The sequence below is a fragment of the Schistocerca cancellata genome, chromosome 6, assembly GCF_023864275.1.
Source record: "Schistocerca cancellata isolate TAMUIC-IGC-003103 chromosome 6, iqSchCanc2.1, whole genome shotgun sequence".
In the NCBI taxonomy this organism is placed as follows: Eukaryota; Metazoa; Arthropoda; class Insecta; order Orthoptera; family Acrididae; genus Schistocerca; species Schistocerca cancellata.
The window spans coordinates 106540691-106564521 of NC_064631.1; the positions used below are offsets into that span (position 1 = coordinate 106540691).

Consider the following 23831-nt stretch of genomic DNA (forward strand, 5'->3'; position numbering starts at 1 on the left):
GGAACACAAGGAGAACACACTGGCCTCAATAACAGTCAGGAATAATACCTCTGAGACAGTTGAGCAGTTCCAGTAGCTGGGTTCGACAGTCACCTAGTCAAATGCAACTTCTTATGAAATAAAACAGAGACTAACAGCAGCCAATAGAGCCTGTTTTGCTCAAACAAGACTCTTGTCATGAAGGCTCCTTGACCCGCACTACCTGCTCACATATGCCTTAGAAACCTGGACACTAACAGCAAAAGACGTAGGAAATGCTGGACACATTCAAAAGAAATATTTTTCGAAGAGCCATCAGCCCCTATCTATCAGAAGACTAGTGAAATGATCCAGATTTGGTGAACTGGGCATGTAGCACAGATGAGTGATGTGGAAGTATCCAAAAATGTATTACAAGGAAATCCACCAGGACAGAGAGGTCATTGAGGAGGAGGAGGAAGAGGAGGAGGACAAAGGGTGCCCCAGGAACCTGTAAATTGTAAAATGAAGAAAAAAACTTTGAAACAATATTACTTTTCATGATAAATTCATTAATTATATAATTTAGGCATGTTGTTTATTTAAATTTCCTTAACTGAATGCATTCTTGTTTCATAGAGCACATCGGTCGTATGACATCACGCATCAGTGATCCCAGGACGTGGGGAGAGGGCAAAGTGAGTTGAGCCACTCCTTTCTACAACCCAACAACTAACACCTCTCTGGTAGTCCTCCATTGAGGAAAAGTAACAACTAAAAGAAGTACAATGTCTTTGTCTTCAGTTCATTTACTGGGTATAATATACTTGTTAACTGATACTTGCACAAGATAACTGAAAGTAAACTGCCATCTGTGAAACAATTATCAATGGTTGTGTGTGTAAATTAACTGTGCATCAAAGTGCCACACTCTCTAAGTGGAAAGTGAGGGAAGAAGCACATAATCTGATACAGGAGGTAAGAAGCTGTATACTAAAGTCAAAGACTTGTATAAACAACAGAGGTAACTACAAAAAAGGACTGGAAGCTCAAAGAATTATACGTAAAAAAAATTTTTCCCCCAAAAAGTTGAGGATATACCCTACGCTAAAACTATGAAGATCATTACAATATAAGAAGTTAGCTAGTTTTCCCAACAATCAACTGCCGAAAGAGAAAAAAGGGTTTGATCACCAGTTATTTGAAAAACAGGGGTTTTGTGGGAGCAGACACACCTGCGAAGAGGTGACAGTGAAGGAAATGTGAAATTCAACAATATGGCATTATTTATGTATTTATAAGATAAAAAATTAAAAAAGGAAAATTAAGGAGACTTTGGAGAAAAGAGAACAACTTGTAGGAATATCAAGAGCTCAGATGGAAAACCAGTCCTAAGCAAAGAAGGGAAAGCAGAATGCTGGAATGAGTATATAGAGGGTCTACAAAAGGGAGATGTACATGAGGGCAATATTATGGAAATGGAAGAGGACGTAGATGAAGAAGAGAAGGGAGATATAATAATGCATCAAGAATTTGACAAAGCACTGGAAGACTTACGTTGAAACAAGGCCTTGGGAGTACACAACATTCTGTTAGAGCTGCTGATAGCATTGGGAGAGCCAGCCGTGACAAAACTTCCATCTGGTGAGCAACATGTATGAAATACGTGAAATACTTGCAGACTTCAAGAAGAAATTCCAATTCCCAAGAAAAGTGTGGAAATTACCAAACTATCAGTTTAATAAGTCATGGCTGCAAAATACTGACACAAATGTAGGAACACACAAGGCAATAATGACCCTGTGACTTCTCATAGAAGATAGATTAAGGAAAGGCAAACCTACATATTTATAGCATTTGTAGACTTAGACAAAGCTTTGGACAGTGTTGACTGGAATACTCTCTTTCAAATTCTAAAGGTTCAGGGGTAAAATATAGGGAGCAAAAGGGTATTTACAATTTGTATAGAAACCAGAAGGTAGTTATGAGTCGAGGGGCATGAAAGGGAAGCAGTGATTGAGAAGGTAATGAGACAGGGTTGTAGTCTATCCCCAATGTTATTCAGTCTGTATATTGAACAAACAGTAAAGGAAACAAAAGGAAAATTTTGAGTAGGAATTAAATTCCAGGGAGAAGAAACAAAAAATTTGAGGTTTGCCGGCAACCTTACAATTCTGTCAGAGACAGCAAAGGACCTGGAAGAGCAATTGAATGGAATGGACAGTATCTTGAAAGGAGGATATGAGATGAACATCAATGTAAGCAAAACGAGGGCAACACAATGTAGTCTAATTAAATCAGGTGGTGATGAGTGAATTAGATTACGAAATGAGACACTTAGAGTAGTAGATTAGTTTTGCTATTTGGGAAGCAAAATAACTGGTGACAGTCGAAGTAGGAAGGATACACAAAGCCGACTGGCAATGGCAAGAAAAGTGTTTCTGAAGAAGAGAAATTTGTTAACATCGAGAACAGATTCAAGTGTCAGGCAATGGAGTATAGCCAGGTATGGATGTGAAACATGGACAGTAAACAGTTTATACAAGAGAATAGAGGCATTTGAAATGTGTTGCCGCAGAAGAATGCTGAAGATTAGATGGGTAGATCACATAAGTACTGAATAGAATTGAGGAGAAGAGAAATTTGTGGTACCACTTCACTAGAAGAAGGGATCAGTTGGTAGGGCACATTCTGAGGCATCGGGGGTCACCAATTTAGTACTGGAGGAGAGCATGGGGGGTAAAAATCGTAGAGGGAGACCAAGAGATGAATACAAGCAGATTCACAAGGATGCAAGTTACAGTAGTTACTTGGAGAGGATGACACTTGCACATGATAGAGTAGCATGGAGAGCTGCATCAAACCAGTCTTTGGACTGAAGACCACAACAACAATGACAGCAACAACAATATGATAAAAATAGCACATGAATTTATTTGAAAATAAAATAAGAGAAAACTCTGTGACTCATGCAATACTTTTTTTTACCAGATTTGAGTGGCAAGTTGCTGAACACATGCCATGTGTTAAGTGCCATCACAATGGCAATTTTTTCAATGTTCTACACCTAGTTATTAAACTGAAAGTTGTAAATGATTACAGTTAATAATTTACAAAAGCTAGAAATTGAGCTGTATGTGCTTCAGGCTGTATCTGAGTATTGCCTAAGTTTTAGAGCATAAAAAAGGATTTTATCAAAAAATACTTTATAAAAGAAAACATATTTTCAAAAACCTGCAAATTAAAACTGTGTGCTGGACCAGGACTCAGACAGTGGGGCTTGGTGATTTGTTTATAATGTTTGACCTGCATACTCTGTTCATAGAAGCTTTGTAAATTACATTATCAAAGTTAATACAGGTACATTAATAATTAAGTTGAAAATAATAAAAATTATTGGTTTATCATCTACTTCTGATAATACTTTCAAGTAGGAAAGTAAATAAGATTAAAAAAAAAATTCTCCCAAATATAAAGGGTGAGGGACACTACAACCCAATTTCTTACTGATTCCAAATTTAATACAACTTATTGTTTTGTGCAATATAACCAAACTGGGGGTTGACACAAAAAATAAATCACAGTTGGAAAATAAGAGCCACACTAATGAACAAGTTGCAATGTAAGTAACTTAACTAGGGTTTTGTTTAGTATCTGATCATACAGTACAGTGAAGTACACAATACTTGGGATTGTCCTCACGAGAGCTTGGTACTTCTATATGCTTATTTTGAAATTCCTTTACGTAAATGTGTGAGTCAGTTATATTAGAAAATAATATACTGGTACTGGATACATCAGTTTTCAGTACTATGGAAATAGTGTAATTAGTATATGATAATAATGTTACTTGGGAAACAAGCAAGACTTTTGACTAGCACGAACTGAAATATAATATGAACATACACAGAGAAGTGCAAAGACTCAAAATATGTAATAAATTTTATGGAAAAAATAATGTGTATCAGATGTAAAAATTATGTATTAGTAGCCACAAAAATGACAAACTGTAGCACATATAAATCTTTAAAAAAATGACTATGAAGTAATGAAGCAGTTGTATCTGATTATTAAATAATGAAAGTTACTGAGTTATCGTTATATATAGTTGCACGGCAGAGGCTGTGGGGTTTACTTTTGTGACTTCGTTTTTGTCTCAACAGTCTGAATGGTTTGTGTGGCCATGAGCCAAAAATAAAATATTTATTTTTTAAAATATCCAAGACTATTGATATTTTTCAAGGTACATCATAATTTGTGTGTTCAATTTAATATGTATAACGTTTGCCCAAAATGCATTTGCTGATACTTTGCCTCCACAACTACAATGAAGAATAAGCATTTTGCATACAAAGCAAGCAGCTACTCCAGTAGCGCAGTAGTTGTGGAGTGCACATGGATTTTTTTGGGCTAGACAATAGCTTGAGGTCCTTCGATGACACTCACCAGTCAATATGAAGAGTGTAAAATCAGATTGCAAACAAAGAAGAGATGCTTCAACTGTCAAAATCTTAATAGTAAATTTTCAAAATATTCATAGCAAAGTTCCTGAACTTACTGCCATCCAGGAAAGCTGTCACACTCAAATTATTCTTCAAACCAAGAGGTGGCTGAAACCTGAAGTAGAAATCTCTGCAATATTAACAAGGAATGGAATGTATATCAAAAAGCCAGCTTAGATGCCATAGGAGGGGGAACATTCATAGCTGTTGATAAAAATATTGTGTCTATCAAGAGTGAAATTGAATCTGGCTGTGAAGTTATCTGGACACAAGCAGAAGGCCTAGGTGAACTCTAATTTTCAGATGTTTTTACCGGGCATCTGATTCCACTGCAGAAGTTGTGGAATCATTCAAGAAAAGTCTATGCACAGTAGCATGGAAACACCCAAATCATGCAGTATTAGTTGGAGGTGACTTAAGTCTGCAGAGTATAGAATGGGACACCTATGGATTCACTGAAGGTGGTATAGACAGGCAGTCTTGGGAAATATTTTTGAACACATTTACCAAACATTGTCTTGAGCAAACAGTTAGACAACCAACATGCAACGGAAATAATTAGCTCCAAACAGACCTGACCTTATCAAATGTTACAGTATAGAGACATGGATTGGTGATCATGATGTCATCATAGCAACGATGGTTACTAAAGTTAATAAATCCATCAAGAAGGCTAGGAGAGTATTTATGTGAGAAGAAGCAGATAAGCAGCTGTTAGCAGCCCACTTAGGCAATGAATGGACATAATTTAACTCCAATACGATAGAAACAGAGGAATTTGGGCAAACTTTAAACTGACTGTAAATTGCGCTCTGGAGACAAACGCGCCAGCGCCAAGTAATGGGATTAAGGCTGGAAAGGACCCTCCATGGTTAGCAATCGAGTTTGAAAAATGCTGAAGAAACAGAGATTGTTGCACTCTCAATTCAGAAAAGGATGCACAAATGTTGAAAGGCAAAAGTTAGTGGAAATTTGTACGCCAATAAGGAGATCAATGCATGAAGCGTATAACTTCCACCATCATACCTTAGTGAAAGATCTTGTGGAGAACCAAAGAAAATTTTAATCAAATATAAAATCACTAAGCAGGTCAAAAGCTTCTATCCAGCCACTTGCCAATCCATCTGGGGTGCCAACAAAAGACAGCAAAAGGAAAGACGAAATTGTAAATTCCATGTTTAAGAATTTATTCATACAGGAGGCTTGTACAAGCAAACCGTCATTTGACTGTCATACAGACACCTGCATGGAGGACATAGAAGTAGGCATCTGTGGTGACGAGAAATAATTGAGAGTTGAAATGAAATGTTGCCAGATCAGGATGGAATCCCAATTGGATTTAACAGAGTTCTCTGCGGTATTGGTCCCTTATTTTTTTACTTTGAATCTCTCACACAGCGAAAAGTTCCAAGCGACTGGACAAAAGAGCTGGTCACCCCTGTATATAAGAATGGACCCACAGAATTACAGACCAATATTCTTAACATAAGTATACTGCGGGATTCTTGAAGAAATTTTGAGTCTTAACATAATCTTCGAGGCAGAGAAGCTTTTGTCCACAGATCAACACAGATTTAGAAAGCATCGGTCATGCGAAACTCAGCTTGCCCTTCTCTCATATTATATCCTGCAAACCATGGAGGGCTACTGGCAGAGTCTATATTCCTATATTTCCGGAAAGCATTTGACACAGTGCCTCAATGCAGACTGTTGAAGGTCCGAGTATATGGTTTAGCTTCCCAGATATGTGAGTGGTCCAAAGACTTTTTAAGTAATAGAAGCCAGTACACTATCCTAGATGGCGAGTGTTCATCAGAGACAAGGACACCAATTGGAGTGCTCCAAGGAAATGCAATAGGGCCACTCTTATACATACATATTTTGTATACATAATTGATCTGATGGACAAGATGAGCAGCAATTTACGGCTGTTTGCTGATGATAATATGGTTACAAGAAGGTGTCATCGTGTAGTGACTGTAGGAGTATATAAGATGACTTAAGACAGAGTTCCTAGTTTGTGTGATGAATGAAAGCTTGCTCTAAATGTAAAAAAATAAAAGTTAATACAGATGAGTAGGTAAAACAATCTTGTAACATTCAAATACGGCACTACTAGGATGCTGCTTGTCGCAGTGCATCAATTAAATATATAGCCATGAAGTTGCAATGACATGGACTGAGCACATCTGGTTGGTAGTAGGGAAGGAGAATGCTCACCATAGTTTTATTGGGAGAATTTTGGGAAGATGCAGCTCATCTGTAAAGGAGATGGCAAACAGAACACCACTAGTGCGACCCATTCTTGAGTACTGTTCAAGTGTTTGGGATCTTCGCCAGGTCGGATTAAAGGAAGACATCGAAGCAATTCAGAAGTGTGCTACTAGATTTGTTACCACAAGGTTCGATTGGCATGCAAGTATTATGGAGGCGCTTCGTGAACACAAATGGGTATTCCTGGAGGGATGACAATGCTCTTTTCGCATGGCACTATTGGGAATATTTGGAGAACCAGCATTTGAGGCCAACTGCAGAATAATTCTACTTCTGTCAATGCACATTTTGCTTAAGGACCGCAAAGATAAGGAGAGGGAAATTAGAACCTGCATGGAGGCTATTTGACTGTCCTTTTTTCCTTGCTTTATTTGCAAATGGAAAAGAAGAGAAAATGATTAGTAGTGGCACATGGTACCCCCTGCCAGGCACTGCACAGTGGCTTGTAGAGTAAGTATGAGGGCTGCCTGAAAAGTTCTCGGCCTCACCCAGAGGTCGCAGCGCTACTCGCAGTTTGTCCCCATTACGTTGGTATAAGTGTTAGTAGATGCAACGTGAAACGGCAAGTCATTCCAGGCAGCAGTTGACTGTAGGCAGTCATTTGATGCATTTTGCATATGGTGTTGAAAATGAGAAAAAATCGTGTATCGTGCAGTGATTAAATTCTTCATAAAAGAAGCTTTAACACCAACAAAATTAATTTGTGGCTTGTAAGTGCATATGGCAGCTCCTTCACCTTCAGTTACCACTGTAAAGAAATGAGCGTTAAGAGTTTAAACATGGCTGTAAAAGAGTCCAAGATGATGGATGCGAAGGATGTCCAAAAAGTGCAAGTACACCAGAAATCAGTGCATCTTATGATTTTGGAAGATCAGCATATAAAGATGCAGGAAACAGCTAATGCTCAAGGGAGATCAAAGGAACATATTTGTCAAATCTTGCACCAGGAATTGGACAGAAAGATTGTAAAAAGTGGGTGCCGAGTGTGCTCACTGCGGATCACAAATGCATTCATATGACACTTCCAAAAAGTGCTTGGTACATTTTAAGAAAAGGAGAAATGCACTTTGCACCAATATGTACAAGTGGATGAAACACGGATTCACCACTACACACCAAATCCATCAGCAGTCTATGCAGTGGATAGATGCCGGTTTTTCAGCACCAAAAAAGGCAAGGACAATGCCATCAGCAGGAAAGATCATGGTGTAGGTGTTTTGGGATGCAAAAGGAATTTTATTAATTGACTAGTTTGAAAAAGGTAAAACCATGTCTGCAGAATGCAACTTTCAACTTCTACAAAACTGGACATAGCATTCATGATAACAGACCTGGCTTGAAAAAGAAATCACTTTCCATCAGGACAATGCACCTTCCCACAAGTATCTTGTCAATGAGGAAACTGAGGAATTTGCACTATGAAGTGCTGGAGGATCCATCCTATTCCCCAGATTTGGCTTCCTTGGACTTCCGTCTGTTCTCTAAGCTGAAGAAATTCCTCGCTGCTCCAATAAGAAGCCACTGAGGCTTTATATGGGTACTTTGCAGCATTTTTGGAGGAGTACAACAGAGAGGGGATAGTGACAATGGAACACCACTGGATGAAATATATTAATGTCAGAGGGGATTATGTAGAAAAATAAAAATTCTCTGAAAACATAAATTGTGTTACTATCAGGTTGGAAACTTTTTTGGCTGCCTTTGTATGAAGATGGAGATATACTAGCTAGGTTTGAGCCTTCTGAGTGTATAAAGTATTAATGCACAATATTTTGGTGGTAAATTATAATGTAATCTACACAATGCTTTTTTTTTCCATCAGACTCTGTGCATGTGCTTCAAACTTCCAACAGCGCAACAAAGGAACACATTTCGCACACACTTGTTTTGTTAAAAATGAACGATACACGTCAAAGTGCACAGCTTACTGTTCTTGGTGGGTGCTCATGCATATTTTGATGGACAATATGCGTGTGATCAAGCTGTTTACTAAATCAATGTTTTTAGCTGTATTCTCTTGAGTGTTACTGCCCATATATGCACTAATGCAAGAGAAAGACCCACAACAGCAGTATAAGTGTAAAAGCTTACTAGCTCTGCAGGGAATGAAGTGACTGAAAAAACATTGGTGGGATGACAAATTATCCAGATCATTAAGGGAGACAAAAATTATAATGGGGGAAGGAAAGGAAAACAAAGAAAATAGTGACACACAAATTTGGGGAAAGGAATGAAATTAGAAGTCATCTGATAAAATGTCATTATTAAACTTGGTTTAAGAACCATGAAAGCTGGCTGTATACATTGAAGAGACCTAGAAACACCAGAAAGTTTCAGATATATAATAGTCAGAAAGAGATTTTTGAAACCAGATTTTAAATTGTGTAACTTTACCAGGGCATATAATTTATTGGTTATAAATTGCACATTAAAACTGAGGAAATCACAGGGAGAGAGGAATTAAGAATATGAGAACTGAATAACTAAATAAACTGAAAGACAAGCATTGAAAGAGGATCATTAACTACAAATGACTGAAATGGAAAATGATGCCAATGGGTAGTTATGAGAGATGGTATAGTGAAGGCAGCCAAGGAACAGCTACGCAAAGAGATAAGGCTCAGTACAGTGTGTTAACTGTAACTTGGCCACTTGGCTCTGTAGTCCACAATCAGCAGAAACATGATGGCTTTGGTCACTAGTTGGTTGCAGCCACAATCACCTACCTCACACACAGTACAGTACGAGGAAGTCCTTGTTGTCTGCTGCATTACTAACTGTTGCTCCATAACCTGGGTTGTGAGTGACTGAATCCACTTTCCCTTCTTCCCTTTCTTTCCCCTCTCTCCTCCCTGATGAAGGAACATTTATTCCGGAAGCTAGGAACGTAAATTTTCGGTTCTGATGTTTGTGTATCTATCGGCTGTACTGAGCTGAGGTAAGTACTGGCCAGCCCCTCTATCTCTTTGTTAGTATTTGTTTCGCATTACTAACATTTTCACTTTGTTTCATATCATTTCCTTTCCTTGTGATAAGTGTATGCAGTTGTAGTTTTGGTCTTTATTAAACATGTCAATACGCAACTATATTTCAGTTTCAATTCCAAACAACATGTAAACAACTTTTACCTTTATGCAGACTTTTACTTTAGCTGACGTATAAGGCACAGGATAAGTTGTCTGCACTGTGGAAGGCAGAAGGGGCTTGTTCCCCGGCATGGCATCTCACTCTGTAGCAGTCTATGTGGAGGCTAGGCTTGCTTCTTCCAATCCTCTCAATGCTCTCTGGAAATTGGTCAACTTACGAATACACTTCTCAGATTTACTACCCGATAACATTGTGCATGCCCCACAATATTTCACTAAAGCAAATGGTGGTAGCTGCTGTCCACACTGCTGCAACATGTGACAGGTGATAATTGCTGCAGAAGCATCAAAATTTAACGGAGGCACAAGGAGGAATCATGCAAGTGTCGGGAAGCACTAACAGTTGGATGAAAGTAGTGTTCACGGTGCCCCCCAGTGGGAGCCCAAGACAGGTCTTCCACGTGTGTGCTGAGGGCAAAGATGGTGCTGGTGAATGCTGTTGTAGTTAAAAGCTGAATTACCTTACAGTTAACATGCTGCAGAAATCTTTGGATATCACAAGATACAGAATTTAATTGACAAAAGGAAAAAATATAAAACTGCAGCAATGAAGCAAGTTAAAGGTAAAACAGACATCTAAAAAAAATGTGAATGGCAGAAAGGTGAAACAGGAAGGGCTAGAAGTATGCAAGAACACAGAAAATATTGATGTTGCCTACAGGAAAATTAAAGAAATGTTTGCAGAAATGAGGAGTGTCTGTGTAAATATTAACAGCCACCCAGTACTAAGCAAATAAGGGGAAAAGATTAATTACTTAACCATTTCAACTAACCATAGGTCATCTTCACACTGTCAACTGTTTAAAAAGAGGTGGCAAAGAATAATCATAGAGTTCATAAAAACTGTACCAATTATTTCCTTGTTTCTGTGTCCACATCATCATGTGCTCATGGGTCACTCCTCCCATCCCATCTCACCATCCTTTCTACAAATTCTGTAATTTGAAAATTGTTTTAAAAAAATACTATGACATTACTCTATTGAACGTAAGTATAAAATCAACTGAAGCATCTGCTTCTTTTGTGAATAAAAACACGTATAAATACACAAAGGCAGGATTTCACTCCACCTATAAAACCTGTTTCACCACTCAAAATACATCCCCTTACACAGAAGTTGTGTTACCAATTTTTGTACTGTAGAGCAAAAGTGCCCTGCATGTTACTTGCCTTATTCTTGACTTTAATTAAATGAGTCATCACATTTATAAAGAGAGTTAACACACATTCAAAAATATTAAACAAATAGATTTTGTAGAAATCAGCACAAAGATTATGTGGTGGAGAATTAATACTGAAAACTATCTCAGTTTTAAGTGTAACTGTATAGATTCCCACTGGAAAATTGTAAATTATTTGTAAGGCATATGGATTCCTTATTATCTTGCCAGACAGCAACAAGCCATTAACAGTGTGTAGTTTTTTCAATGTAGATTGTAATAGGATTGTAATAGGATAAATGATTTGGCAACCTTCCTGTAACTTGATCTCAGTGACAAACTTTGAACACACTGACTGCCACGGGGCTGCCAGCAGCCACAGCACAGCCTCACACCTGATGCCATGTGCCTGCCAGCAGTCGTAGCAGAGCTCATGCCTAATGCCATGGCCTGCCAATGAAACATCTATGACTATGCAGGTGGAAGTTAACATGTTAAAATGTGTATGAACGTACATAGACTAACTCTGATAATGTTTTCTCTGATAAAGCTCAAAGCAAAAAAATAATTGTATACTGAGGAACAAATGCTTTCTCTGATCATAACGCACAGTTAGTATAAGTGAGACAGTGCCTTAGAGTATAGATTCTCCTCAAAGTAAATCAGTGAGAATAGTTAATGACTCCAGGACAAACACTGGGATAAAATTTATAGTAAACGAAATGCTGACAGAAAGACTATTTCATGAGAACTTTATATTATCATTCGAAAACAGCTTTCTTCATAGACTAATCACAAAGGACATTAAACAGTCCTGTAAGATACCATAGACCACTAGAGAAATTAAAGTATACAGTGAAAGGAAAAGAGAATTGTGTCTGTCGGCAAGAACAAGTAACGACCCTGCAATAATTGCACATAACGAAAAACTACAAAAATTACCTGCAAAAATTATAACACATTAAAAAACTTGCACATTACGGCAAAAGTCTGTAATTCCCTCAACAGACTTAAGTTCACATGGAATATAGTGAAATGCGAGAAAGGCCACCAGGCCACAGAACAGGATATCATCAACAATGTCTTAAATGGAAGGGCTATTAACGATCAGTCAAAGGTAGAACTTTTAGTGCCAAACGCTTAGTGATGGACGTTTCACTGCTTGGCCAAGCACACGGTACCAGGTGTGAGGCTGCTGGTGGCCACATGGCAGTCAACATGCTGATAAACATTTCCTAAATGAGATAAAAGATTAAGTCAAACGGTTTAAAAGAAAACTCAAAGCAGTACGTCAGAAAAGCAACTCACATAAAAATCAACAATGCAGGAAACGTTAGTTACCGTAAGATAACATGCTAAGTTCTCCTACATTGTTGATTTTCTCAAAAATAAAATCTGATCTGGATTTGGTGGTGGTGTCAACAGAGTAATAAAGACATTTTACTACATAAAAGAGTACTGTCTTGACTGAAATATGTAATTCACAACAAACTCACGTCAATATTCCATAGAGATTGAAATATGTCATTGTTAAACTCCTCTATACGAAAGGTGATAGGAGAGATGTCGATAACTACTGACCCGTTTCATTGCGGACATCATTTTCAAAAATTTTTCAGGTGATGCACCCTGGAAAAGTATCCACCCTGAACAACAATAATATCCTCAGTAAATCACAGTTTGGATTCCAGAAGAGTTGCTCAAGTGAGAATGCCACTGAACACATTACCTCTTCAAATTTTACAAGCATTATATAACAAAATAGCATTGGTTGGTATTTTCTGTGACCTGTCTAAGACATTTGACTGTGGAATCACAATTTCATCAGAGATAAATGAAGGTTTTATGGAATTGATGGTATAGTAAACCAGTAGGTAATGTCATATTCAACCGAAAGTATGCAGAAAGTTGTGCTTAATAATTCAGTCAATGAATGCAGGAAAGGGAAATAATCACTTCTAGGGTTCCACAAGACTCAGAATACACACCAAGCAGAATTATTTCTTTTTGAAGATGATATTGGTATTTTAATCAATCCAAATATACAGGGTTAGTCAGGAGGAAAGGTACATGCTTTTTGGGGTGATAGTATTAGTGATACTGAATAAAAATCTTCATATGGACTTATGCCCAACTCCGAATGGTTTCTGGGATAGAAGACATTTAATATTCATTGTTATTTATTTTTTGTACTATCAAACTTACTTTACAATGTACCACAGTAGGGTAAAGCAAGTTAAGACGAACAGTTTGATACAGGATACTTGTGGTCTATGAAGTCAGGAAACTACCTCAAATTGACCTACAAAAACTTAGTAGGCTACAGCATATGCACATCGAGCAAGTTTTTCAACATTCATGCACTCTCTTCACACGAAACAACTAGTTCTAGATAAAAAAATGAATATGACCTTTTCTGTAGGAAATTTATAGTTTAATTTTGTACTGCAAAATGTTTTCGCTGGAGGACGTGGTTTTCACATTATTAAGAAAAACCTACAAAAGTGATATTAAAAGTGTTCTATCTCGGAATCCATTCGAAACAGGACATACGTCCATATGAAGTTTTTTGTTCACAATCACCAATACTGTCATCCCTCAAAGCATGTACCTTTCCTCCTGATTCACGATGTATATAAAGCAACAGAGATATGGTAATGATAATCTTAAAAGTATAAGGGATGATGAAAAAGTTCCTGTCTGAGAGCATTGTTGCAGTGTATATGCAACATAGCATGACTCTAATGTGGGTATACAACCACTGACGTGTAGGTATGAAACCTGAACTATGGTGACATTATCATCAAATGCCTCCAAACAGAACCAACATGCTGTTATTCTGTAATTGTCTGCTGAATGGTAAACACCGGTAGACACCCATGTGTAAGGATCAGCAAAACTGTCAAAAATCAGTGTTGTGGAATGGCTTGCCAAGTTCCATGCTGATCAGAATTTGACACAGGATGCCGGTCAATCTGGGAGGCCAGCTCAATCCGTGATGCCACCTCAAGTGGGAGAAACTTGAGCACCCACCCTATAGTCCTGATCTCTCCCCACGCATTTATCATGCCTTCAGTACTTCTTTAAAAGAGGCCTTGAAGGTCCAAAGATACTGATGCTGGGTGGTACGGTCTTCGAACGGAAACTTTTTGATCCCCTTGTATATTATTTCAGATTAGTTTTCTGTAAATAGGCTCCCTCAGTTTCAAAAAGACACAACATGTTCAATTCTTCACATCTAGAGGGACAACAACAATAAATGTAAGAAATGACAAGCAAATTAAAACTAGGACAGAAACTTCAAAATTCTTAGATAATTATTATTAATGATAATTAGAAAAAAATATCTTTTTGAACTCCTGAAACAATTCAATCCAGCCACATTTTCACTTTGAATCATTGCAAATACTGGGGAAAGATAAATCAATAAGTTAACATATTTTGCATATTTCCTCCAAACAATATTACATGGAATAATTTTCTGGGGTAACTCATCTTAATTGCTCAAAATGTACTGTAAGAATATGTGGTGTTCACCCACAATCATCTTGTAGACATCTGTTTAAGGAGTTGGGTATTTTGACTACTGCTTCACAGTACATTTAATCCCTCATGACGCTGCTTGCGGATAACACACTATGGTTCAAACGGAACAAGGATGTACAAAATTAACGTACTGATATCAGAAGGAAGTGTGGCTTTCATTATTCAACTTTAAGGTTGTTTTTACCACAAAAAAATTTGATCACTTACCCAATGATATTAAATGCTTGACAGATAAAGTTAAATTTGAAAACTAAATGAACAAGTTTCTCTTTCTCAGCTCCTCATATTCTGTAGAAGACTTTCTATTTATGTAATACATAAAACGTGGTAAATAGGACTTACTAATTCACATTTGTACTTTTTCTTAAAAAAAATAAAATAAAAATAAATATAAACTTGAATGTTCAGCATGTAGCAATGTTTACATATGGCTGTCTTAATATGCAGGTAAACTGAACTGCTCCATATCATTATGATTAATACTAAAAATGATCCATGGAATGTAAAACTAATGAACATTTCTTTTTACTGTATGTTCTGAAAGAAGTTTCGAAGATGCATGGTCTCCACAAGTGTTGCTTCTCCTGTTTACACCACACAATTCAAGTATATCTTGTACAGATGAATATTCCTCCTCCTTCTCCACAGGTGAACTTTTAAGTGTAAAAGCTAATTTACAGTATTTACTCTGTAGAGACATACTATGTGACAATGTATGCAAATTAAAAGTATGACAAAAAGGAACTAAGTTAATGCGTAGCATTTTGTTCATTGCAGATGCAGTTCTCAGTAGCTCGACAATGGACTAGGAAATAATCTGGGGGTTAATACCGTTTGCAGGCATCTAAAAATGTTCACATTGTAGAGAGACATTCAATTCTAACAAACATTGTATGTGTTTTGTTTATGTCACCTTACACTTTTTTTGTTTTTCATGTCTGCAGGCAAATTTTACATATCATTAAGTGTTTTTATTGTAATAGCATATTCTTTATACATGCAAACCTTACACGTTCTCTGTACCAAACAAATAATTTCCTGTGTTAAGCCATATCAAACTGGACACCAGAAACTGTCCATGCATTTTTATTGAAATTATCATTATTTTAAAAGTCTAATCTGGCAATAGGTACTTAAATACTGTGCAAAATAAAATCTATCCAATTTCATAAGGAATGCATTCACGAGACACTATTTTCCTCTTTTTATTTTGTACCAAAACTTCATGCAAAATACAAAAAAAGTCAAACACCGTGTACAGAAAAAGATGCAGATATGACACAGGCTGTGACACATTCATTGCTGTTGCTCTTTCCTGTAACCTACTTTAACATAATTTGCATATCATGTAAGTATTGCTAACACACAAAATGTTCCATTTCATACACAATCTGAAGTATTCCAGTTTCATGTAACAATACATACCTGAGTTTAAAAAAATGACATTTTAATATGGGCACTACTGTTAAACCAACAACAGAAACTGCTGCCAATATTTCAAATCCAAATAAAATGCAAAATACTGCAAACAGGTAACAAGATTGACACACAAGTGGAACAGACTGGTATTGTAATGCAGACAGATTACTATATTCAATGAGCACAAACACATATATGAAACTAGGAAACTGCCAAGGAGCATACGCACTTTTTTTTCCACTTTGAAACTGCTGAGGAACTCAGAACATAAAAATTCTAAGAAAATGCAGAGCTCAACTTACAAAGTTGCTCATTCATGCATGCATCATTGCAAATTATTCCTTCTGACAAAAACAAAGTACTTTTACAAAAGCAACTGCTGCTGTTTTTCAGAGAACAGTCAATGTAACAGAGCAGCAGAGCTAAAACTTATTCTCAAATGTGAAAGTCTTGCAAACTAGCAGTCTCTTCAATCACATACTTATTTAGTTCACCCTGAAAAATATATATATATTTTAACAAGCAAAATGGGGCTTAGGTTTTCATTATTTGACCACTCTGTAAAGAATATGTACACTTTATCACTCATAATAATAATAATAATAATAATAATAATAATAATAATGAAATTAATCTGGAATTTGAAGCCTACAATTATGATTATGTACCATACATTTGTTCCCCTTCAACGTAAAATTAATTCTTGTCGAGTGTGAACATATACATTTTCTTAAAAGGGCAACAGTGGAAATAGTATGAAATCTGAACAGTCTTGTCTGGCTAAACCAACTCATTATATAATATAAAATGTCAATATTTATAGAGTACCATCTACATCACAATACAGGATAAATGAACACAGGGAACAGAAACAACGCTCTAGGAATGGTAAAATCTACCCTTCACTTTAATTATCTCTCAGTCTTTTCATTTAACAAAGCCTGCTTTCTTCTTGCAGGATTAAATTTTAAATATTCTTACAATTGTACATTACGAAACAATAAGAGCATCAGTATCTGACAAAATTTAAGTGGAGGTTGATACAAAACATGTAGCAGATACCAGGCACTTTGTGAATTTTAAAACTTTTTTTTTTTACATTTGGCCTATAACATATTAGTGGCTCTTGGACACACATAAATGGCTGTACATTTTTGATCAAAGAAACACATCAAATATCAGTAACACAAGTATTTCTTTCCAGTTCAAATAATGAGCCAGGTTATCAAAATTCATTTGATGACGTCCTTCTTAATTGATTAAACAGGTTTAAAAACACACTAGTCGTAGTGAGATGAAATAAGTGTTTAAACAAGTTTTCAACATTATGTAAATACAAGAAGAAGCATAGGACTGTCATTTTTAATTCTTCTTTACTAACATGTCGGTCTTTGTCCAAGAGGGACTGTTTGTTACATGGTTTCAGTAGCAGAATCTGAGTTCACCTTTATATAAGGACTTAAAAGATCATCTTGTTCTTATTTATTTGCCCAATCTTTGATTTCAAAAGCAGTTGTTAGACAAAATTGAAGTGGAAGCCGCAATTATTATACAGTTTATTCTAGGCCTATGCATGGTAAACTATAAAAACTTATGATGAAATCCGAAGAACAAAGAATTCATATGGATTGGTTGGGGCAGGAAATAAGATTATCGTAGCAGTAGACAACACTAAAGCAGAATCAGCTAAAGTAAAAATCCGAAAGCTTGTTTGTCACTATGGGTGTCATCAAAAACGTGTTATTTTGACTCAAAACTGATTTTGACAAAGAAAGTGACACTACAATGACGATAACATGTCTAGACAGTAAAATATGTATTACATTATACTCAACTTTCATTTTTAATTTTGTGTAAGCAGAATTCAGGAAACAATAAGTTATTGTGACTGTTTTTAAGGACTTTTCTTTTCCAACCATTACAGTATGTGACATATCATTCTTAACTCACTATCCTCAACTTAATGCCTGTAGACAGCATGAACAAAACTTAAGTTAATGGCATATACAGTTTCAGCCTTAACTGAGTGCTTGAACTGTAAGAAACTTGAGAGAGAAGGGAAGACGAAGGTATGGAGGCTATTATTATTTTTTTTCCCATAAAATTACTCACAACACTGATGTACAGTACATCAAGACGGACTTCGACAGTTACTGTGTCATTCTGTTTCTTTACTGGGCGAACAAGTTTATCGTAACTGGCAAGTAGATGTCCACGTAAACAGATGCCTGGGTAAGCTTCACACATCAGCAACTCTGAAAAATGAAGATGTCATTCTATAATCATTTGTTGGAACATACACCCAGCAAGTACACAATTGTTTGAATCTCTTAAGTTAAAGTGTTTTGATCTTTTTAATTTTTGTTTCTTCATTGCACAACCTGGATTAACATTGTACCCTATGAGATTACGTTCTCTACAGCACTATCTTTAAGGAACTGCCACAATAATTTAAGGCAGTTACTACTTTAGGTAATACTATGCAACTTGAAAACAGCTGTATTTCTTTTTCACATAATCTTTCTCTCTGGCTTTAAGTTAAAATTTCTATATCTATTTTCTGTACTATTTTGTTGTAAGAAGTAGCATGGTTTGCTCTATTTGTTCTTTTAATCTACAGCTAATAAATTTAAGCTGAATGCTCATCACAATAATTACTTTCATCTCTAAGTTCCACAAATTTATAGTTCTATTGAGAATATTTGCATGCATTCATCCAAAGCAATTTACTGATATTGTTATGCATACCTGCAAAATCCATGAGGTTTAAGCCATATGAGTGATGCCCTTTCTGATAGATGTCAAAGAAAAACCAGAGAAATTTCTTGGCAAGTGATTCAAAATTTAATGATATTTACTTTGGTAGCATACTGTTCAGTGAACAGTGAGAAGTAATTCTGCAGCCAGTTAAGTAACCAAATGCTTAGGCACTTCGACAACTGATATAACATACATCACAGTTGAATCAATATGATATTAAGCAAAATAATTATATGGTATTGTCCCTTTATCGTTGGGCATAAATCTGACCAAGCTATAGTATTCCAAAATTATTTGCTACAGTCTCTTGCATATTTGTAACTTATTTCTGCTTCCTGTGAAAACTGTCTGTAATAGTTTGCAAATGCATGTTTGCAGCACATTTTAATTATACCATTTCCCAGATTGTATTGCAGCATACAAATAAATTCTTCCAGTGGATCATTACTTAATACTGACCCAGCAAATAATTTTTCTCCCCCGACACCCTTCTCAAGACCCTTTCTTCCTGTGATATATTGACTGAACCACACTCTTGAATTCAGAGAATTATCATTTCATAGCACACTAATTCTTGGTTCAATTATGTCCCACACAAACACACACACACGTATATATAATGTTATAGGCCTTTGTTTAGAGCTCATCGGATTCCATTTTTTGCAGTAAACTACAGTAATACACCTTCGTTCCTGTTTATCGTTGGGTGGGCAGCACCAACTGCAAACTGCACAAACGGGTCAGCTTGTACTTTTAAAATAAGTTTTAACAAGATAAACGCATTTTGGTGGTTGCAGGTCTGCATTCTTCCATTTGCTCCTGTTAAATTTTGTAAAGATTTAAAAGCATTATTCAACTTATTTCTCGCAGTTCCTTCATAACAGTCAATCACTAGTGGCTTGAGATAAAAGAAAACTGATTGTTATTCAATCGTGAGGGCTCCAGCTGCGTAGCTTACAGACGAATCATTCATATTGTTACACTGGCTGGACTGTGCATATTTCAAGAACTTAAGGCACATCCTATGACCATTACTACCAGATTTCTGCAAACTGTTCACAGCTTGCAATAAAACACCTATTGGATGACGTCCACATATAGTGTTTCCATATTTCTTCAAATATGCAGTAAAGGCTTGTGGATCTAGGGACTCAATAATGTCCATTCCCATTTTGTCTAAATATGTTATTGCTTGAAATATGTCACCCCAGCTGCGATCGTAGTACGTGTATCTGAACCGTTGTCCCCAATGGCAGAAATCAGACGATATCACAAATAAGTTTTGTGGATCTGCTAAATATTGCGAGAAAATACTGCCGTAGACAGACTCTTTGTCAGGCGTAAGTGAGCCAACTAATACTGGCACAATTGTAAAAGAATCTTTATAATCCTCCATTACTTTTGCAACGTAAGGAAGATGCATTTCTATACTGTGTTCGTCTTCGTCTACAGACATGTCCATCCACTCAAAATGTCCTGTAGCGTCAAGATCAGCATTTACTTTCACATCAACTCGCAAGTCGTATAAGGGCGTACAGTACTTGGTCGCAGTAGAAAGTGCACATCCACCGAGACGCACATGATGGGATGGTCCCAATATAAAAATCCGTCTCACTACGACGGCACTGACTTGCCGGTACGCAAAACCGCTACAGGCCCCACTGTATTGATATCCGGCGTGAGGTGCTATTATTGCTCGAGCAGGTCCATGTGTCAAATCCGCTGCATTCAGCCAATTATCCAACTGCTTTCTCAGTTCTTCTGGTGAATCGGAGTACCAGCTTCCTCCATGAGTCGCTCGCCTGACTGACATTTTTAGATATACCCTAACCTCTCTTACGGACGCTGTAGTTTCAGTTATCTGACATACACGTCAACTAATTCACACGATGAATGCGAAAAAGTGCTAAGATTGAACTGAAAGCTAATAATAAACGAATATATCATCAAACTTTGTTTGTTAACGGCATGCCTACATCAGACGCCGTTGCCAGAGATGTTTATTGGCGAAGATGTTTTACTACATTGATTTTATTAAGAGTCGCTGATTAAAGACATACAAAATGATTACTCCACAAAATTGTCTATGGATTACTAGCACCAATTATACTGCAAAATATTAGAACTTCATGGTCTTCAACTAATAAACTCTTGGAATCAATACACTACTATACTGCAAGAGAAGGAAAATAATCAGTGCAAACAGTTTACTTCCGTCATTGTCTTACGACCTACAATGACTGACAGCTGACGAGTGACGTGTCATTTCGACACAGGGCAATATTTTCATGTTGTCAGCTCAATTAAAAAACAGTGGAAACTGTGAGTATAACCACAGTCTAACATAACTGTTGTACAACTCCAGAAGTTGCAATTATTGTGAGTCATGACGTACAGTATTTCCACCAAAGTTTGAAAAATGAGTCCATTTAGCAGTTTGGGATCTTTTTTAAATTTTATTTGGGAAATCCATTTTCTTGCGTTATCGATCATTTCAATTCTTTCACATGGCCAGGCGTTGGCAGCAGCTATATTGCTGATCCAAAACAAAATGAACTTAAAATTAATGCACATCGTTTTTTGCTGTAAAACAGATTAAAATATAATAAAATGACTCAATTTGGTTTTTCGCTACTAAAACAGTTGGCTATGGTGTGCCTGTGATGATAATAATAATGCTGTTGCTGATGATGATGACATGTCTGGTAGGTCCTTCAAAGAGTTCTTGGGCCTTGTACACACAATTATACAAAGTCGATCGAGGCATTGTTTGTCAATAGACACATTTTTGCAACGAAATCGCAGAACTTTTGACTCCCTTTTGAAATCGGAGACATGTTGCGCAACACATGGTAGTGTGGAGGTGTGGGTAGATGTGGGCCTCCAGGCACTTCTTTGCGCCCTGGAAGACCCTTCATCTTTTTTCATTACTATCATTATTTATGTTTTTCAAATCTTTAAACATCACTCATCAACATACATTATAAGTTTCAGATTTATATAGCTAGGGAAGTCATTTACGTAGAGTATAAATAGTGTTGGCCCAAGCACCGACCCTTGCGGCACACCGTGTTTAACTGTTTGCAATTCTGATCTGTAGTTTGTTATATTTCCCCCACTAGGATGTCTGATTTCTGTTAATATAGAATAACAAGGCAGTCAAGTGTTTACACGAGACAAAGTAACTAGGCTGCCTGTATACGTTATTTAGCTACATGTATGTAAACAACTGCACGATTTTGTATGCAAGTGTGTACTTACCTTTATATAATGAGCATAACAGTCTTTCGCACCAATGAAATTCGCTATGCTATTAGCCAATGAATGGCTTCGTAGCCACAGAGCAGTCATTTAAAGTTGTAATGACAGATTTGATCGTGTATAATGTGCATTGTAATGTCTGTGATAATGAATTATGCCGACAGTTTGTATGTATTCTTGAGGAATGTGCTTGAAGTAAAGCGAATTACTGGAAGAAAAGTCAATTGCTCCAAGGATGACGCACAATTTTGGATAGTTTGGGATTACATCTGCAGGAAGAGCTCGTGCAGTGTTCAAAGGAACGATTGTATTCCAGTCGTGTAACAATAACTTCGTTTTATAATTAGTTTATGAGACTCACATTTTTGTGGTAGCCCCCATAAAATGTTAGGTGACAGAACATGCCAGAAATTGCCATTGTTGTGAAATGTTGTCGAACTGTTAGTACAAAATACCTGTATCAGGACTTGTATTTTGCCTATCCTGTAGTAACTGTCATGCCCCCACCAAGTGTCATAATTTGCTTCCAAACAATGTACCCCTGCAGTAGCCGAAGTATATTACTTTATGTTCTTACTAATAGTAATTCAGTAGACAGTATTTTGCCAGTTTATACCCTCCAAATTCATGTGGCACATTATACACACATGAACACAAAGTGCTTTCTGTATGTTTTCTATAGATTAAAAAAAAATCAATACAATTTAGTTCTATGGAAGGCATAATATCTGCATATCCTACATTACTTAAAAATCATTTTCATTATATTTGCTGAATTGCAGTAACCTTTATAACTTGCATCAATAATGCAATGTATTAACTGTTCAGCTCAGGCCATTTCCTGTCAAACGGGATCAGCTAGACAGAATGGTATAAAATGTAGAATGTCATGCATAATGTTAGTAGTTTTTGTGCAGTGATGATGTGTTTGTTGTTGGGCAAGCTATTGAAATTTTGCAGAGAAAATTGCTGAAGGCATAAAGTTACTGAGGATTTTGGATGATGTGAGAGGTACCATCCACGCTAAAGAAGTACAGAGAATGCAGCTGATTGCTTAGGACCTGTACTTTACAGCATGAGGGATTTTGGCATCAGTGATAATCAGCACCTCAAAGAGAGAGAGAGAGAGAGTGAAACTTTTTGTGTAGTGATGAGGATATTGTGTTTTTAATAAAGAGAATAAATAATTTCTGGGCCTGTTTCTGTTCATACCTTTATCTAACAAGCTTTAGCTTAAACATCTAGTTGATTATTTCAATATTAATTGGACTGTGCACATTTTAATGGCTTTGCTACTTTACTTATGGAAAGTATCAATGTCCACTGAAGTTGTGTATAATAGTACACACTGAAGTACAGTATAGTTAATCTGTAGATTCACACACTGTACTGCACTTTTTACATTTGCTTTTCTGCATATTTATTACTCAGCTATGGCAAAAAATGCACAGAGGAAAAGCAACAAAGTGTTGAATTGGAAGTTTTTCAAACATTAAAGTATTCTCTGAAATATTCCTTGTCTAATTCTCCAGATTTTACTAGGGTTGTTGGGTCTATGCATTTGTAACATCACAGATGCTGAAAGTTTTGACAACATACTAATTTTGCTATGAGGGATTATACTGTTTATCTTGCTACCTTAATCAGTTATTTTGCAACATTGTAAAAACAATATTCTGACCCTTAAATCAGCTGAGAGCACTCAGAGCCTAGCATTCGTTGCCTGGGTATGGGTCTGGGGGTGATCCAGGGTTCTTGAATTGGGGACAGCTAAATGCTGCCAGTCCTATGTCACCCTAAGCTCC

General features: G+C 36.7%; 2 protein-coding genes across 3 annotated transcripts in view; both read right to left on the reverse strand.

The window, feature by feature from the left end:
* Positions 1-23831, reverse strand: part of LOC126088590 (acetylcholine receptor subunit alpha-like) — a 255942-nt gene that overhangs the window by 119704 nt on the left and 112407 nt on the right. Inside the window, exons 1-2 of one of the 2 annotated variants that reach the window (XM_049906795.1) lie at positions 18754-18892; positions 18118-18260 (exon numbers count right to left, since the gene is read on the reverse strand). In XM_049906795.1, coding sequence (XP_049762752.1) covers positions 18118-18260; positions 18754-18766 — 156 coding nt within the window. In that variant the 5' untranslated portion in view covers positions 18767-18892. Of the gene's footprint in view, positions 1-18117; positions 18261-18753; positions 18893-23831 lie in introns of those variants that run through there. The other variant, XM_049906794.1, reaches the window with a different exon arrangement.
* LOC126088592 (protein MEMO1) lies at positions 19688-20767 on the reverse strand. The gene has a single exon (XM_049906796.1). The coding sequence runs from the start codon at positions 20576-20578 to the stop codon at positions 19688-19690; it is 891 nt and encodes a 296-aa protein (XP_049762753.1). The 5' UTR covers positions 20579-20767.

Bases quoted from the DNA above. Each gene is read 5' to 3' on its own strand.
- LOC126088592 (XM_049906796.1), bottom strand. From the start codon at position 20,578: ATGTCAGTCAGGCGAGCGACTCATGGAGGAAGCTGGTACTCCGATTCA.